This window comes from Narcine bancroftii, chromosome 12 (genome assembly GCF_036971445.1).
Source record: "Narcine bancroftii isolate sNarBan1 chromosome 12, sNarBan1.hap1, whole genome shotgun sequence".
In the NCBI taxonomy this organism is placed as follows: Eukaryota; Metazoa; Chordata; class Chondrichthyes; order Torpediniformes; family Narcinidae; genus Narcine; species Narcine bancroftii.
In genome coordinates, this window is record NC_091480.1 from 9,933,736 (window position 1) to 9,951,839 (window position 18,104).

Genomic DNA, 18,104 nt, shown 5'->3' on the forward strand with positions numbered 1-18,104 from the left:
CCACCCTTGGTAGTTTTTACATGCAACTCCAAATATATTTGCCACTTCCCCCTCAGGTTAGGAGCCACCATAGATGTTCAGTAAATTGCCAGTGACCAATTAAAAAAAATGTATGCTCTGCTGTCTATGGTCCTATTGTTACAGCTTCTTCCCGATACTCAATTTCTACTGATTGTCCTTGTTTCCATTCACTATCAGCGGAGGTTTGTGGTTCGTGCTCAGCTTTAATTCCTTCGTCATGCAGAAAAAAAGTCAAATGTCGCAAATCAACCTTCTATTATTTCCCAATAACCTGCAACTACTCTAATAGCATTGTATCCACTCAATTTAAATGCAACTGAAGCTTAATTGAAGAACCTTGCATTTCCAAGATTTGTCAAAGCATCAGTTTGAATTGGGTTGACCAACGGCTTTGGTGGACCCAAAGAGAAAGGCCGAAGGAACTCAGCAGGTCCCGCAGCATCCACAGGAGGTGGGTAAAGATAGATAACTGATGTTTCAGGCCTGAGATCTTCTTCAAGGTGTGAGTAAAAAGGGTGGGGAGAAGGGAAGACCGACCATAGCCTACATGGATCCTTTAGCTGCTGAGACCCTCGCTGGTCCACTGCCATGGTCACCATCCTGTAGGCTCCTCAACAGTTGAAGGGGGGGGGGTTATTCTCCCCATTTCTGATATCCTGTGCCAGTCCTCTCCTCCCCTGGAGTCTGCAACCCCTTGAGACAGGCACCACCATCTTGGGCACAGACCTCCCAAGGTTGCAGGGTTTAATAAACACCATCAGCTCCCTTAACAGGCTGCTTAAAGCCTGTATGAAGCATTAGGACCGGGCAGTAGGACCCCGAGTTGAAGAGTTGCATCTTCACTCCCCGCTCTTCCAGGTCCACACCGGCAACAAGGCTGCTGCTACAGCAGCTCCGGCATCTTTATATAAAAAAAATTCCTTCAAGTCCTGGGCTCATTATTAATGGTGAGTAGATCTTGGGCAGAAAACCTTCTCTAATCTGACACTCCTCCTATTATGGAAAACGTGTGCAGTGAACTGGAATTCACCGTCTGTGTATTGTTCAGATGGTTGGCTCCACCCTCACCTACCCCGATATAAACCCTGGTTTTCCCTCCTTACCTCAGATTCACCAGAGGGCTACTGTGTCTACTGGCCACTGATTGTCAGAGTGTTTGCACTCCCCACTGGTGTCTGAGCGCAAATCAGTTGCGTTACAATGTGGTTAACGCCTGACAAATATTTTTTTTTTTTTTTTTTTTTTTTTTTTTTTTTTTAAATTTTTTATTTTTCACACCATAAATCACAATAGCCATGATATACACTTTTTCTTTTCCACACATTTACAGTGACTTTTTCTCCCTCCCCCCTCCCTCCTCCCAAGCCACCCCCCCATCCCTCCCCCCTCTCATCCATTTTAGTTATACAATCTAGGTTGCATTAATTCAGTTAGACAATGTTGTCATTCAACAAAAATACACCAGAAATTCTACTGAGTCCATTTTTTTCTTCTCTTCTCCTTCCATCAACTTAGGTAATGTTTGTTCCCGGTAGGTTTTCGCTATTGTATTTAATGTAAGGCTCCCATACTTGTTCGAATATTTCGATATTATTTCTTAAACTATATGTTATTTTTTCTAATGGAATACATTTATTCATTTCTATATACCATTGTTGTATTTTCAAATTATCTTCCAATTTCCAGGTTGACATAATACATTTTTTTGCTACAGCTAGGGCTATCTTAACAAATCTTTTTTGTGCATCCTCCAAGTCAATTCCAAATTCTTTATTTTTTATGTTACTTAGGAGAAAGATCTCTGGATTCTTTGGTATATTGTTTTCTGTTATTTTATTTAATATCTGATTGAGATCATCCCAAAATTTTTCTACTCTCTCACATGTCCAGATTGCATGAATTGTTGTTCCCCTTTCTTTTTTACATCGAAAACATCTATCAGATACTGTTGGGTCCCATTTATTTAACTTTTGCGGTGTAATGTATAGTCTGTGTAACCAATTATATTGTATCATACGCAGCCTCGTATTTATTGTATTTCTCATCGTTCCAGAGCATAACTTCTCCCATGTTTCCTTTTTTATCTTTATATTTAAATCTTGTTCCCATTTTTGTTTAGTTTTACCATTTGTTTCCTCATTTTCCTTTTCTTGCAGTTTAATATACATATTTTTTATAAATCTTTTGATTAACATTGTATCTGTAATCACATATTCAAGGTTACTTCCCTCTGGTAAACTCAAGTTGCTTCCTAATTTATCTTTCAAGTAGGATCTCAGTTGGTAATATGCCAGCGCTGTATCTCCCGTTATATTGTACTTATCTCTCATTTGTTCAAAGGATAAGAATCTACTTCCTGAAAAACAATTTTCTATTCTTTTAATCCCTTTTTTTTCCCATTTTCTAAAGGCAAGGTTGTCTATTGTAAAAGGGAGTAGCTTATTTTGCGTCAATATTAGTTTTGGTATTTGGTAATTTATTTTATTTCTTTCTACATGTATCTTCTTCCATATATTGAGGAGATGGTGTAATACTGGAGAAGTTCTATGTTGTACCAATTTTTCGTCCCATTTATATAATATGTGTTCAGGTATCTTTTCCCCTATTTTATCTAATTCTAGTCTCGTCCAGTCTGGTTTTTCCCTTGTTTGATAAAAATCTGATAGGTACCTTAATTGTGCGGCTCTATAATAATTTTTGAAGTTTGGCAATTGTAAGCCTCCTTGTTTATACCATTCTGTTAATTTGTCTAGTGCTATCCTCGGTTTCCCCCCTCTCCATAAAAATCTCCTTATTATTTTCTTTAACTCTTTGAAGAATTTTTCTGTCAGTTGTATTGGCAATGCCTGAAATAAGTATAGTATCCTTGGAAAAATGTTCATTTTAATACAGTTTATCCTTCCTATCAGTGTTAGTGGTAGCTCTTTTCAATGCTCTAAATCATCCTGTAGTTTTTTCATTAGTGGATTGTAATTGAGTTTATATAATTGGCCTAGATTTTTGTTTATTTGCACACCTAGGTATCTTATTGCCTGCGTTTGCCATCTGAATGGGGATTCCTCCTTAAATTTTGAGAAATCCGCGTTATTCATAGGCATTGCTTCACTTTTATTTACGTTTATCTTGTATCCCGACACTTCTCCATATTCCTTCAATTTCTTATATAGTTCTTTTATTGATAGTTCTGGTTCTGTTAAGTACACTATCACATCATCCGCAAACAGACTGATTTTATATTCCCTGTCTTTTATTTTTATTCCTTTTATATTATTATCTCTTCTTATCGATTCTGCTAGTGGTTCTATAGCTAGCGCAAACAATAATGGTGATAGTGGGCATCCCTGCCGCGTTGACCTGCTTAAGTTAAATTGCTTTGATACATGTCCATTTACTGTCACTTTCGCTAACGGTCCCTTATATAATGCTTTAATCCAATTAATATACTTCTCCGGTAAACTGAATTTTTGCAATACTTTGAACAAGTAATTCCATTCTACTCTGTCGAAGGCCTTCTCTGCGTCTAAAGCAACTGCTACTGCCGGTGCTTTATTTCCTTCTACTGCATGAATTAAGTTAATAAATTTACAAATATTGTCTGTTGTGCGTCTTTTTTTGATAAATCCAGTTTGGTCTAAATTTACCATTTTCGGTACCTGTTCTGCTAATCTGTTCGCTAATAGTTTAGCTATTATCTTATAATCTGTGTTTAGCAAAGATATTGGTCTATATGACGCTGGTGAGAGTGGATCTTTCCCTTGTTTTAGTATCACTGTAATTATTGCTGTTTTACATGAATCTGGTAAGTTTTGTGTCTCATCAATCTGGTTGATTACATCCAGGAGGGGCGGTATTATTAGGTCTTTAAATGTTTTGTAGAATTCTATTGGGAGTCCATCCTCTCCTGGTGTCTTATTATTTGGTAAATTTTTTATTATCTCTTGTATTTCTACTGTTCCAAATGGTTCTGTTAATTTATTTTGTTCCTCTATTTGTAGTTTTGGTAGTTCAATTTTAGTCAAAAATTCATCTATTTTCCCTTCTTTCCCTTCGTTTTCGGTTCGGTATAATTGTTCATAGAATTCTCTGAAGTTTTCCTTAATTTCTTTTGGATTATATGTAATTTGTTTGTCTTTTTTCCTTGTTGCCATTACCGTTTTCTTAGTTTGCTCTGTCTTAAGCTGCCATGCTAGGATTTTGTGTGTTTTTTCCCCTAGTTCATAATATTTCTGTTTTGTCTTCATTATATTCTTCTCCACCTTATATGTTTGTAATGTTTCATATTTTATTTTTTTATCCGCCAATTCTCTTCTTTTGGTTGTATCTTCCTTTATTGCTAATTTTTTTTCTATGTTTATTATTTCCCTTTCCAACTGCTCTGTTTCCTGATTATAGTCCTTCTTCATCTTGGTTGCATAACTTATTATTTGCCCTCTAATGAATGCTTTCATTGCGTCCCATAGTATAAACTTATCTTCCACTGATTCCGTATTTACTTCAAAGTACATTTTTAATTGTTTTTCAATAAATTCTCTAAAATCCTGTCTTTTAAGTAGCATGGGGTTTAATCTCCATCTATACATTCTTGGAGGGATGTCTTCTAGCTCTATTGCCAATAACAGGGGTGAGTGGTCCGATAATAGTCTAGCTTTATATTCCGTTTTCCTAACTCTCCCTTGTATGTGGGCTGATAACAGGAATAGGTCTATCCTTGAGTATGTTTTATGTCTAGTCGAGTAGTATGAGTATTCCTTTTCTTTTGGGTTTTGTTTCCTCCATATGTCCACAAGTTTCATTTCTTGCATTGATTTAATTATAAATTTGGTTACTTTGTTCTTCCTGTTAATTTTTTTCCCCGTTTTATCCATATTTGGATCCAAATTCAGATTGAAATCCCCTCCTATTAGTATGTTCCCTTGCGTATTAGCTACCTTCAAAAAGATATCTTGCATAAACTTTTGATCTTCTTCGTTAGGTGAATATATATTGAGTAGATTCCAAAGCTCTGAATATATCTGACATTTTATCATAACATATCTCCCTGCTGGATCTATTATTTCCTCTTCTATTTTAAATGGCACATTTTTGCTAATTAATATAGCCACTCCTCTTGCTTTTGAATTATACGATGCTGCTGTTACATGTCCTACCCAATCTCTCTTTAATTTCTTGTGCTCCAATTCAGTTAAATGTGTTTCTTGGACAAATGCTATATCTATTTTTTCCTTTTTCAGTAAATTTAGTAGTTTCTTCCTTTTAATTTGGTTATGTATTCCATTAATATTTAGAGTCATATAGTTCAGCGTAGCCATTTTATATTTTGTTTATCTTCTCTTTCCGTTTTTCCATCATTACCTTTCCTCCTTTTCCATTTCTGTTTTCTTATTTTCAACTCTTTACCAGACAACATTCCTACAACATCCAACATTTTCCTTATTCTCCTATTTCTATCTTCTTTATCCCCAATCTCCCCTTCCCCTCCTGAGTTGCCCTTTATCCCTTGTCGGACAACCACATCTCCCCTCTCCATTTGGATTTGCGAATCCACTCGCAAGCGTCAACTGATTTTGCAGTGGCCGCTCTTTTCCCCCCACCCAGCCCCCCCCAGAAAAGATTTCGTTTTTTATATGTCACAAAGGTCACTCTTTTAGTTCCCTCCTTATTCTCTCTATTCCATTACCTTCCCTTATTAATTCTTGTCTATACTTTCTATGTTTTCCTCTAATTACAGATACTTTCACATATGCCCGTTGTCTCTATTCACTCTTATATCTCTTTACCCGCATACATATCAATCGTGGTCATTTTTACCCTCCTTACCCGTCTTCATCCCTCAGTCTATTTTTGTCTTTACCCACATACATATCAATCGTGATAATTTTTGCTCTCATTACCCGTCTTCATCCCTCAGTCTATTTTTGTAATTGTTCTGCAAATTTTCGTGCTTCTTCTGGATCCGAGAATAGTCTGTTTTGTTGTCCTGGAATAAATATTTTCAATACCGCAGGATGCTTCAGTGTAAATTTATATCCTTTCTTCCATAAAATCGCTTTTGCTGCATTGAACTCTTTTCTCTTCTTTAGGAGTTCAAAGCTTATATCTGGATAAATGAAGATTTTTTGCCCTTTATACTCCAGTGGTTTGTTGCCCTCTCTTACTTTTTCCATTGTCTTCTCCAGCACCTTTTCTCTTGTAGTATATCTTAGGAATTTTACTACAATAGATCTTGGTTTTTGTTGTGGTTGTGGTTTAGGGGCCAATGCTCTATGTGCCCTTTCTATTTCCATTTCTTGCTGTAGTTCTGGACATCCTAGGGCCTTAGGGATCCATTCTTTTATAAACTCCCTCATATTCTTGCCTTCTACATCTTCCTTAAGGCCCACTATCTTTATGTTATTTCTTCTGTTATAATTTTCCATTATATCTATTTTTTGGGCTAGTAATTCTTGTGTCTCTTTAGTTTTTTTATTAGATTCCTCCAATTTCATTTTTAAGTCTTCTACCTCCATTTCTGCTGCTATTGCCCGTTCTTCCATCTTGTCCATTTTTTTCCCCATTTCTGTTAAGGTCATATCCATTTTATTTATTTTCTTTTCTGTGTTGTTTATTCTTCTTCTTAAATCATTGAATTCCTGTGTTTGCCATTCTTTAAATGACTCCATGTATCCTCTAACAAGAGCAAGTACCTCCTTTACCTTGCCTATCTTTTCTTCTTCTATTTCCCTGTACTCTTCCTCTTCCTCTTCTTCTTCCTCTAGGTTGACCATCTGTTGTTTCTTTGCTGCCCTTTCCTCCTCTTCTTTCTTGTTTCCATTGTCTTCTGTGGTGTCTTCTTGCTGCAGGTGTTCTGCAGCTGTCGTTGCCGGCTGTGGAGATCGACTCCCCAGCTGGTCCCCCCTCCCGTCGGTGTGTTTTTTTGTATGCGCATCGCGCATGCGCGAGGAGTCGCGCATGCGCGGTTGCGCACTTTTACTCGGCTCTGTGAGCCATTGTTGTAGTTCTCTTTCTACCGACCTGAGGTAGTGGGGTCTTCTCTCCGCAGCGGGCCTCTTCGGACAGGTAAGGCCTTCACCTTTTTCCTCTGTTGTCTTCTCTTCCTCTCTTCTTTCCGTTGATTTTGATTTTTCTCCTTTTGTCTCCATCTTCTTTCCACCTTTATATTCACTTTTCTTTAACTTGTATTTCTGTGCCTTTGTATTTTCTCTCGTTTTTCCCGACTTTTCTGGAGAGGGCTGGAGTTCACCGTCCGGCCACTACTCCATCACGTGACTCCTCTCGCCTGACAAATATTGATGTCAAGTGGATAGTCGAGGAGCAAACCTTCAACAAGGAACACTTCAAAAGTTATATTCACAAATGCCTTCCTTCAGCTACACAGGACTTGAAGAATAATGACACAATTTTAAAAAGCAGGATCATCACACGTGTCAACCTGGGGACACTGGCAATAAAGGCAGTTTCCTTTGCATTGAAAATCAAGTTCAAGTTTATTTGTCATCCGATTGCACCAGTCCACGGTGTAGAACAGTGAAAACACACCTACAGACAAGTACACTACATACATACTGTACCTATATTTAATAAATATTATTAATAAATAGTTGAGCCTCGGAGAGTTGTAGCAGTTCAATCTTACTGAGGCCCCCAAAGAATCAGACTATTGTAAGCATGTTGAGCAATACTGGTTGAGTGAAAAAAATGTAAATGTGTTTATTCGGTTAAAAACATGTTCATACTTCTTAAATTGTGCTATTTCTTGACAGACGAAAAAAAGTGAAGGGATATATACGATCCACATTGTCTGTTGATATTTCAAATCAGAATGGTTTGTTTCCCTTCCAAGTCAGGCTGGAGGTTGGGTGGGGGGTGGTGGTGTTGGGTTCCTCTTTCACTTGAAGAGCCTTTGCTCATAGGAAACCCAATTGCTGAGGCATTCATCAATGCCATCTTCAACCAGATGGCCACAGCTAAAGAGAAGTGGCTTCTACCCCCCGAAGCAGTGATATCACCAGCGCGATGTGCAGCTGCTTTAATTGATGGGTGGAGTGGATTGAAACAAGAAAGTATGCAGACACTGTGATTGCGGTTAATACACCAAAGTGTGGGAGAAACTCAGCAGGCCATGCAGTGTTCAGAAGAGGCAAAGATAGAAAACCAAAGTTTCGGAACTGAGCCGTTTGTCAAGGTTTGAGCAAAACCTGAGTCAGGTGCCTGAATAAAAAGTGGAGAATTGATTGGGAGGAGTGGGGTAGCTCTGAATGCAGAGCTGGATGTCAGCACTCAGAGGGAGGGATAGGGAAAGAACTAATGTCAGTGGATGCTCTATTGTTTACACCAGATGGAGAGTCGTCTCGGGACCACTGGGGGAGTGGGATAATGTGGTTTACATATTCGATTTTTCTTCTGTACTCCCAATTACCCCCTGCGTCTTTTGAAGTGTACTCTTGATTCCTATAGTTCTTGAAGTAGACACACTAATGGTTGTTGGCCCTAGGAATCCTTGAGAAAAGCATTATAAATGGGCCTGCATATTTGAAGCAGAAACCAGCTGTTCTGTAACTGAGACACGAGTTGTACAGCACAGAACTAGGGCCTTCACCTCACCATCAGCTACTAATCCCAGTCACCAATGTTTGGCAATTCAAGTAGTTGAGTGCAATTTGAGATTGAGATGGAAATTCTTCAGCTGGTGAGATTATGGACCTGGCTCCCACAAAGGGTCATTCAAGCAAACGGAATGGTGTTAATGAGGGGCAGGCAATGAGACCTAATTTGGAGCATTGCGAGTAGTTTTGGGCTCCTCATTGAAGCAAGAAGGTGCTGACTTTGGAGAGGTTCAGAGGAACCTCAAGGATGATTCCAGAAATTAAGAGATTATCATACGAAGAAGTCTTGGCCTGTGCTTGTTGGAATTTAAGAGAATGGGGGGGGGGGGGAAATCTCATTGAATCATTTCAAATATAGAAAGGCGTGTGCAGAGTAGATGAAGAAAGGTTGTTTCCTATGGTCGGAGAGTCTAGGACAAGAGGGCACAATTTCAGGATTGAAGGGCATCCACTTACAACAGAGTTGCGGAGGAATTTCTTCAGCCAGAGGGTGACATATCTATGGAATTTTTTTGTGGAGGCCAAGTTATTGAGTATATTTAGGTTCATGTTTAGCCAGGGCACGAAAGGTTATAGGGAGTAGGCCGGGCAATGGGAAAATTGATCTGCTCTTGATTAAACAGTGGGCAGGCTTGATGGGCTGAATAGCCTTTCTATGCTACTATGTCTTATGGTCTTAAAGATATATTTAGATGTGGAAAGATGGGAAGTGGCTTGAGTGGAGTATAAATGCTGTCAAAGTCAGCCCACAGGATTTCTGCCACCCATCCTCCACCCCTTTTGTTCCAATTTGTCCTTCACTTCTCCTCTTATAGCTTCCACTATCACCTTCTCTACTCCTCAGATTCCCGCACAAGCAGCCTTAGTTTTCACTTCCCATCAATCACCTTGAAACAACTTCTTTAACCCCATCCTGTATGACATCTCTTTGTCCACCTGACCACACCCCCCCCCCCCCCCCCACCCCATGCTTGGTTTATTGTTTTTCTCACTCTTTTATCCATGTGGCATGTGGAATTAAAATGATTGGCCCCTGGGAAGTCCTCGCTATTGCAGCGGACAGAGCAAAGGTGGAAAGCTCCCAGGTCACGCAAAGTATTTAATTTTATAGATAATTCTTCCAAACATCTTATTGAAGTATTTTCAAAGCTTATGATAGTCTCCTGGTGCATGGTCCAAACTTTGATGCAACGCTCTCTAACATTTTTAAAATTTTAATTAAAAAATGCTTCCTGTTTTGTTCACAGGGAACAACGCAAATGGCTGTTTACTTACTCTGATCAGAGAGGTAGCCTCTCCAAACAATGACTGACAGCAGCTGAAAATCAAGGAGAACTTTGCGACACAAAGATCGCTGGGTCTTTGCAGGAAGTTCTCTTCTGGATTGACAACTAAATTCTAGGTCATTAGTTCACATGACCATTTATACTACAATGCCTCTTGCACTGAACAACACTGGTCCATTTATTCAGTATAAAGGGAAACAGTAACTCCCGATGTAATATCTCCTGGCGTTATGCATTGATAATAATATACGGATGTTGACACTTTCATCCCTGTGAAGATAGAGCGATGTGAAACAAATTCAGGGCACAACCTTGTTGCAGCAGTCCTGTGTTGAAAATGCTGGATGCCAGATTAAGCATGACAGTCTCACTTCGAACCATTCCAATACATCGAATTCCCACATCTCAAATTGTTCTGGCTCAAACTCCAGAGCTAAAATTTATCCATAATGTGCCCCAATTCTGAAATTCTCAGGGGCTTTACTAATGGAGCTACTTACCCATCCAGGTCTTGATAGTTGACATTCACTCTCTTTGCGGAACCCAGCAGCTCTGCAAAGCAAACAAAAAATGAGATCGAATGAACAACAGGAAACTTGATATTTTGTAAAAAAGGCAAACCATTCAGCCCTTCTCGCACCTGGGTTTGGAGGAGGTAACCAACCAGTCCCACTCGCTCTGCATTTACCCCCAAGCAACACCATCTTCATTCAACTATACTCCTTGGAAAGAGGTAGGCATTTGCATTTCTGTAGCAGTAACAAAAACTGCAGATACTGCAGAATGGTAATTGTGAATAATGATTTATTTTGTATTTGTCATTTTAAAAAAAATAATGTATATTATGGTTGGTTTTTGTTGGCTGCAGCAAAAAAAAATTTCAGTGCAGATGTACATTGTACAGTGAATAAGGCAATAAACTCATCACTTATCACCAAGTACTATTGAATGAAAAGAACCGCTCACACTTGAACATCCAAAGGTACTGCTTGCTCTCACCATCCGAGATGCTAATGTTTACTAAACAATATTTATTTACCTGTGTTTATATATTTATATTTGCTCCGCGTATGTATTGTTTGTCTGTATGTGCGTTATATCTGGTTGTGTGTCTGCTTGTTTTGCACTGAGGACTGGAGAACGCTGTTCCATCAGGTTGTACTTGTGCAATCGGATGATAATAAACTTGGGATCAGTAAACATGGATTTTAGATAGTTGGCGTAAAATAGATGGGCTGAAAGGCCTCTTTCTGTAGGATTTGATGACACTGTTGCTGTCTGGTGCAACATTATTTGCAAAAGGTTCCAGAGTCAAACATACGAAGATTAAAAAGTCATGTTTGTTGGAGTCTGCACCAGACTTACTATTATATTTTAAAGAAAACGGAACCCAGATGCACCAATTCACCTTTGTAACTTACTATTAGATTTGCTTCCACCATTCTTTCAGCCAGTGCAGTGGAGCAATAGAGGAAACCTCTGAGTTAAATAAAAATGAGGGTGCACAAATGTTGGAAGAGGGTAGAGGTCTGTAGGCTGGGGAACTTGCTGAATGGTGAGACATGGAAACAAAAAAAAATAAAGATGGGAATTTCAAAAGTTGAGGGGTTGCTGTACTGGGAGCCAAAGTGTTCGAGAAAAGTTGGGACCTCGCCAGCGAGCCCGCCAGCAAGATAGTCTCAGTTTGAAATCCTTTGGCATGAACCAGGGAGAGTGAGCAAGTACAAGGGTGAAGAGAAGAGGGGAGGTTTGAAGTGACCATAGGGAATGTTTCCGATGGGATAGAGGCTAGAATGGTCTGAATAGTCTTGGAGCCACCACCTCCTGACATTCAGTCTCTCCTGGTCCCTCGAGCACTCACCCTTCTCTGCAACTTAAAACCAGTTTAATTTCTAACCTTAAGTGAAGCATGAAGGTCTGCAGATACTGTGGTTGAATCTTGGAGAAACACAGCTGGTCTATGTGCACTGCCTTTTTGTTCAGGCACCTGCTGACATCTTTTCATACATTGATGAAGGGCTCAAGCATGAAACATTGGTTATGTATTTATCTTTGCAGTGCAAAGTAGTTTGACCTGCTGAGTTTCTCCAGCATTGTGTGTTTTTATTTTTTGATTTCTAACCTTAAGCACTTTATTTATTTTCTTTTTGTTCTCTCTGTCTTGCAGTCAGTTGGGTTACATTCATTATCTGTTCAATTCTTTGTCTGATTACAAGTTTACGCTGTGTACAGTTTATTTTTTGCACTACAATTAGTGGTAATTCTGCCGCACCCACCAGGAAAAAGGAATCTCAGGATTTTGTGATATCATGTATGTATCTGAAATCTGATTCAGAAAACCCAACCAACTTTGTTGTTTTGTTGTTCTTTTTTTGTTAGATTCAAAATTTGTCATGAACAAGTCACAAAATTCAGCGTTTCATGGCAGCTTCATAGTGCGAATATTCATATGATAACAATCTTACAACATGACTATAATAAATAAAAATAATGGTACGGAAAGTGAGGGAGTGTCTTTGGTTCATTGATCATTCAGGAATCTGATGGCAATGGGGAAGAAGCTGTCCTTGTCCCACTGAGTGCTCGTCTTTAGGCTCCTGTACTTTTTCCCCCGATGGCACAGTAGGAGAGTGAAGAGGGTGTGGCCTAGGTGGTCTTTCAGGCTAGAGGCTGCTTTTTTAAGACACCACCTCACGTAGATGTCCTCGACGGAGTGGAGTCTGGTGCCTGTGATGTCGTAGGCCGAGTTAACAACACTCTGGAGTTATTTCTTGTCCTGAGAGTTGGCTCCTCCATACCAGACAGCGATGCATCCAGCCAGAATGTTCTCCACGATACAGCTGAAGAGGTTTGAGAGTCTTTGTTGACATACTGAATCTTCTCAAACACCTCGCAAAGTATAGCCGCTGGTGAGCCTTCATGATTGCATCAACGTGGAGGCTCCAGGACAGATCCTTGGGTCATCTCCAATGATAAAACATTAATTCCCCCACCTCCCCTCCACATACTACTTGACCTGCTGAGTATTTCCAGCACTTTCTCATTTTAGATGCGAACCAGTTGAGATAAGCAAATCCAGCATTTGGGTGAAGGGGAATTGTGCGAGTTATGCTACAGACACCAGGACCTGAGACCTGCTTCCCGATATGGAAAGCAGAACAAAGGAATTTGGGTGGAAGATTTTTTTGAACAATTCTTAAGTGCCATTATCATAACACTCCTTTTCTGGTTTCTCCTCCCAAAACTACAAATAGTATACAACCTCCTTTGCTTATCATGTTAAGCAAGCGTCAGGAGTTTCTCAGGATGTTCTGGAGGTTTGGTATTACATCATAAACCCTGGCAACTTTCTAAAGATCCGTGGTGGAAATTGTGCTGACCGAATGCATCATGGTCTGGTATGGGGACACCAATACCCCCGAGTGTAAAGCCCCGCAAAAGATAGTGGACACAGCCCAGGACATCACCAGCAAAACCCTCCCCACCATCAAGAGCATCTACAGGGAACGCTGCCGTCGGAGAGCATGAAGGATCCACACCAGCCAGCACATGCTCTGTTCTCGCTGCTGCCATCAGAAGAGGTCTCGGTGCCACAGGACTCACGCCACCAGGTTCAGGAATAGCTGCTCCCCCTCCCCCATCAGACTCAACGACAAACTCAATCGGACTCATTTAAGGACTCTTACTTATGCACTTTACTTTTTTCCCTCTGTACTGCATAGTTTGTTTCCACTTATTTATTTCTTTACACGTGTACATTGAGTCAGTTTTTTTCTTTTCACAGCCAAAAAGTGGCAATTCTGCCTCACCCGCAGGAAAAAGAATCTCAGGGTTGTATGTGTTGTCATGTATGTACTCTGACAATAAATCTGAAATAAAACAAAATGTTGGGAAGACTAAACACCTCAGAAAGCATCTGTGGAGAGCTAAGTAGAGTTGATGTTTCAGATCCAACACCCTTCATCTGAGCAGATTTCTGGTACCTGCAGTTTCTTTAAATATTCACAATTATAAGTTTTTTTTAAAAACGTGATAAATCTTGAACACAAATGAGATTATAACAAACTGAAGGCAATATTTTAAGTCTTTGAATAATGCACTAAAATTTTCATATGAATTCAGATTTATTAAAGAAAATCTTAAATGAAAATCTTCAGTCAGTATGAGGACATGGGATTGCCAGAAAGACCTGCTGATTTATTAATGTTCTTTCAGGAGAGCGCTCTCTTGGCTATTCCAGATTGGGTTAAGTACATCTCCAGATGACACCTAGCTGCCTTTTGTAATGAGCAAACCACACAGTTGTATAGAAATTGCTACCAGCAGTTTAATATGAAACCTAAGTGCCACAAATACCCCACACGCTGTGATGTAAATTTTCAATGTTTTTTTTTTAGGGCACCAAGGCCAAGCAACAACTGCCCTTCTTCCACTGAGATATCTGCAAATGAGTATGGCGATTTCAAATATTCATGCAAAGTTTAGCACAGAGTAATCTCTTCTGTGTTGCTCATTTGATTATTGGCACTGGTTTTGATAAATCCCTGCAGCAACCAGGTTCCAAGCCTCTAGCTCGTCTGTCATTGGAAACAGACGCTCCAAGTCTGTGATCCTGGGACTTCTGCTACATTCATAATGAAGTTAGAGAACCTTTCCATCTCAAAGAGATATTTATTATTTGTTTTTGATTCTTATTTTAAATTAAGGGGGGGTGGGAGGGGTGAAGGGGGAAAAAAGGAAATGTCACTGTATATATTTTAATGATGAATACTTGTATATATTGTTATTGATATGGTTCATGGTGCAATCAATTAAAAAAAATACAGAAAAAAAGTTAGAGAACCTTAACAGTACTTAAAGGGCCAGGCACTCCATACCATGCCCAGAAAAAGTGGGAAGCATGATTAATGCAATGTCAGCCACATGGGTTTGAAACCGACGCTGTCCTTGAGGAGTTTGTACATTCTCCCCTTGACTGTGATTTTCCCCGGGTGCTCTGGTTTCTTCCCACCTTCCAAAAATACTGTGGTGTCATTGGGGACAGATTTCAATGACTGGTTTTGACTTCTCCCCTGTTGTAATGAAATTTAATTTTTAAATTTAATAAGCTCTATCTATCCTCCTCACATTCTAAGAGAGCAGTTGGCATCATTACACTGTTCACTTGAACAGACAGACATGTCAGCAAGGGGATGGAATGGGGAATAGAAATGCTCAGCTCCTCCAATTTAGAGGTGACAGCGCATGAAACCATTCCTCCAATTTGAAGGTGGTCTCAGTCCGGAAGTCTCCTCTATATCGGAGAGACTGGGCGCAGACTGGGAAATCTCTTAGTTGAGCAACTTGGATGTCTGCTGCAATTTAAATTCCCCATCCCATTCCCTTGCCGACATGTCTGTCCAAGGTCTCATGGACTGCCAGACTGAGGTCACCCGCAAAGTGGAGGAACACCTCATCTTCCGATTGGGCACCCTCCAACCAGATAGGATTGATATCGACTTCTCTGGGTTTCATTAAACCACCCCTCCACCCACACTTCTCCCCCCATCATCTTTAATCAGCTGTCTCTCTTTTCCCTCCATCTCCTTTCACAGACAAAAATCAATTCTCACCTCTCCACTCATCATATCCAATTTTGTCTGTATGGACTCCTCCCCCAGCCAGTACTGTCTCTATTCTGAGATTTTTTGCTTCTTTGCTAAAGGAGAAGGACTCAGGCCCAAAACATTGGCAATATATCTTTGCCTCCTATGGACACCAACACCGGCTGAGTTCAATGTGTTTCATTTATATTTTGTTTGTTCCTAATATAGGCATTTCCTTAAAGAACATCTAACCTCACAAAACCAAAAAAAAAACACTAACTAGTTACCCTAATTTGCAGTGCAGGTATAGTTAGAAATTCTTTTCTTTTATAACTTTCAAGTTCAGAGCATCTCAAGTGCCTTACAGCCATTGAAGTACTTCTGAAGGGTTGCAGTATTACAAGTACAACTTCCAATTTATTCACAACAACAAGGTGATGAATGCTCAATGATCTGCTTCAGTAATGTTTATTAAAGGATAACCATTGGACAGGACAATGATGTAATGCTTCTAGTATTATACAGCAGCCATTCTCAGAAGACCCCCTGGTGGCCATAGTGCATTTAAGTAAAAAGCCTCGACACAAATACTTATGAATCTTTTACGTCGTCAGGAGAGAGGCATGGAAGTAGTCAAAATTTGACTGATTCACAGGGAAGGGGGCCCATAAACTTTGAGCAGACTCTGAAGGAAGGCCATAGCCAGAAAAAGTAGCTGTGCTACAGCATGGTCTCATGGAATCTAGAGCATCCAATTGAGAGAGTAGACAGTTCCTTGCTTTAATGTCCCTCTCAAAACATCCAAGCATTCCCTCAACACTCAACAATTTATTTATCATCCAATTGCACAAGTACAACCCAACAAAATAGTGTTCTCTGGCCTAAAGGATTTCCTATCACCCAATTATGACTGAATATTCCGACAATACTCTCCTTTCCCACGGGAGAGTTGATTAGCATCCAATGGTTCTAAAGCACAGAAAAACAGCCCTTCAGCCCAGCTTCTGAGTGACCAAACTCACTCCATTTGCTCGCATTTGGCCCATCCCCCTTTAAACCTTTCCTACCCATGTACCTGTCTAAATGACCTTAAATGGTACAATTGCCCCTGACTCTACCACCTCCTTCCATATACCATCACCCTCTGTGTGAAAAGATTATTCCCCGAGACCCATTTTATATTTTTCCTCTCATCCGAATCCTATGCTCTTTAAATGTAGGCATATAGGCCCTTTCTGCCCATGAGCCTGTGCCACCTAATTATGCCTAAGTAACCTAAAACCCCAGCAAGTTTTGAAGGATGGGAGGAAACCCACGTAGGCATGGAGAGAATGTTCAAACTCCTTACAGACCATGCTGTCGAGATTCCCCTACCATGGGAAAAAGACTATAACCATCTCATCTACACCCCTTCATGACTTTATAAATCTCCACAAGATCTATGGTCAATGCTCGAGGGAGAAAAACCCCTGCCGATATAGCATCGTTTTATAATTCAAGCCCACCAATTCTGATTACATTCCTGAGAGTTTTGCTCACATCCTTTCCAGTTTTATGATACCTTTCCTATCACTGGGTGACCAGAACTGCGTACGATACTCTGGGTGCAGTCTCACCAATGTCTTGTACATTTGTTGTTACGAGCCCACAGGACCCATAAACCCAGCAGCAATAGATATTCACCAAGACAAATGGTTACTTAAAAAGTTGTTTTTAATGATCTTTAAACATGAAAACAGGGTAAAACTTTAACTCTATTTACTTATTTAACCCCCTTCTAATTCTAAGTGCACGTGTGTGCAAGTTCAGATAAGTTCTTTGGTTCCCAGTCCAATCTCACTTCTCATTCCTCCAGGTTCACTGGGTGCAGGCAACTGGGCACAGAATACAACATGTATAAAGTTCACTAGTCTTTGGTGCTCGAAAGGTTAATGGTTACCGCTCAGGAAGGTTCTTGTTGGTTTTCAGAGAGAGATTTGTTGTTCCAGGACATCCACAACTCCACTCCAGTGTCTTGCCTGATGAAACTTGCCCCTTCAGGGATCTCCACATGATAACCTCTTTCTTTCAGGTTACCACAGAGTTCCTTTTTGTTTCACTTATTCTAAGTGAAACATTAGACAGCCAGCCCTCTCCTCTTACATGAGCCACAAGGGCTTCGACCGCTATCTTCCAAAAGCTTGCCAGCTTGTCCTGTTCCAGTCCCAGCAACTTCTTGCCAGTTGTAACACTGTCAAGTGATCTCTGCATCTCTCTCTCACACACACTGAGAGAAAGCCTGTTTGACTCTGCTTGCAAAACCACATGACCCCCTTACAACAACAACAAGTCTCCTGCAGTCAATAGCGGCTCCAGTCTGCTCTTTCATCTGTTGTCTTTGATAATCAATAATCCATTAGAGATGTCTCTTGAGCACTCTCCAAAGCTCTTGAAAAAAGGTGTGAGAAGCCACTATGTCTCCAGTATTTCAAATAAGATCTGTTTTGAAGTGTTTGCATGTGACCTATTCCAACAACCTTTCCCAATTTATCTCCAAAAACATTTCTATATACTCTTTCTCAGTTATAAGACACCCTTCCTCCTGTCATCATTTGATATGGAAAAGAGGG

The 18,104-nt window shown here is 40.0% G+C and overlaps 1 protein-coding gene across 11 annotated transcripts in view; it reads right to left on the minus strand.

Moving 5' to 3' along the window:
• caskin1 (CASK interacting protein 1) overlaps positions 1-18,104 on the minus strand; it is a 444,274-nt gene that overhangs the window by 152,993 nt on the left and 273,177 nt on the right. For all 11 annotated transcript variants that reach the window (XM_069907320.1, XM_069907330.1, XM_069907325.1 and 8 more), the window contains exon 2: positions 10,411-10,462. In XM_069907320.1, coding sequence (XP_069763421.1) covers positions 10,411-10,462 — 52 coding nt within the window. The remainder of the gene's footprint in view (positions 1-10,410; positions 10,463-18,104) is intronic.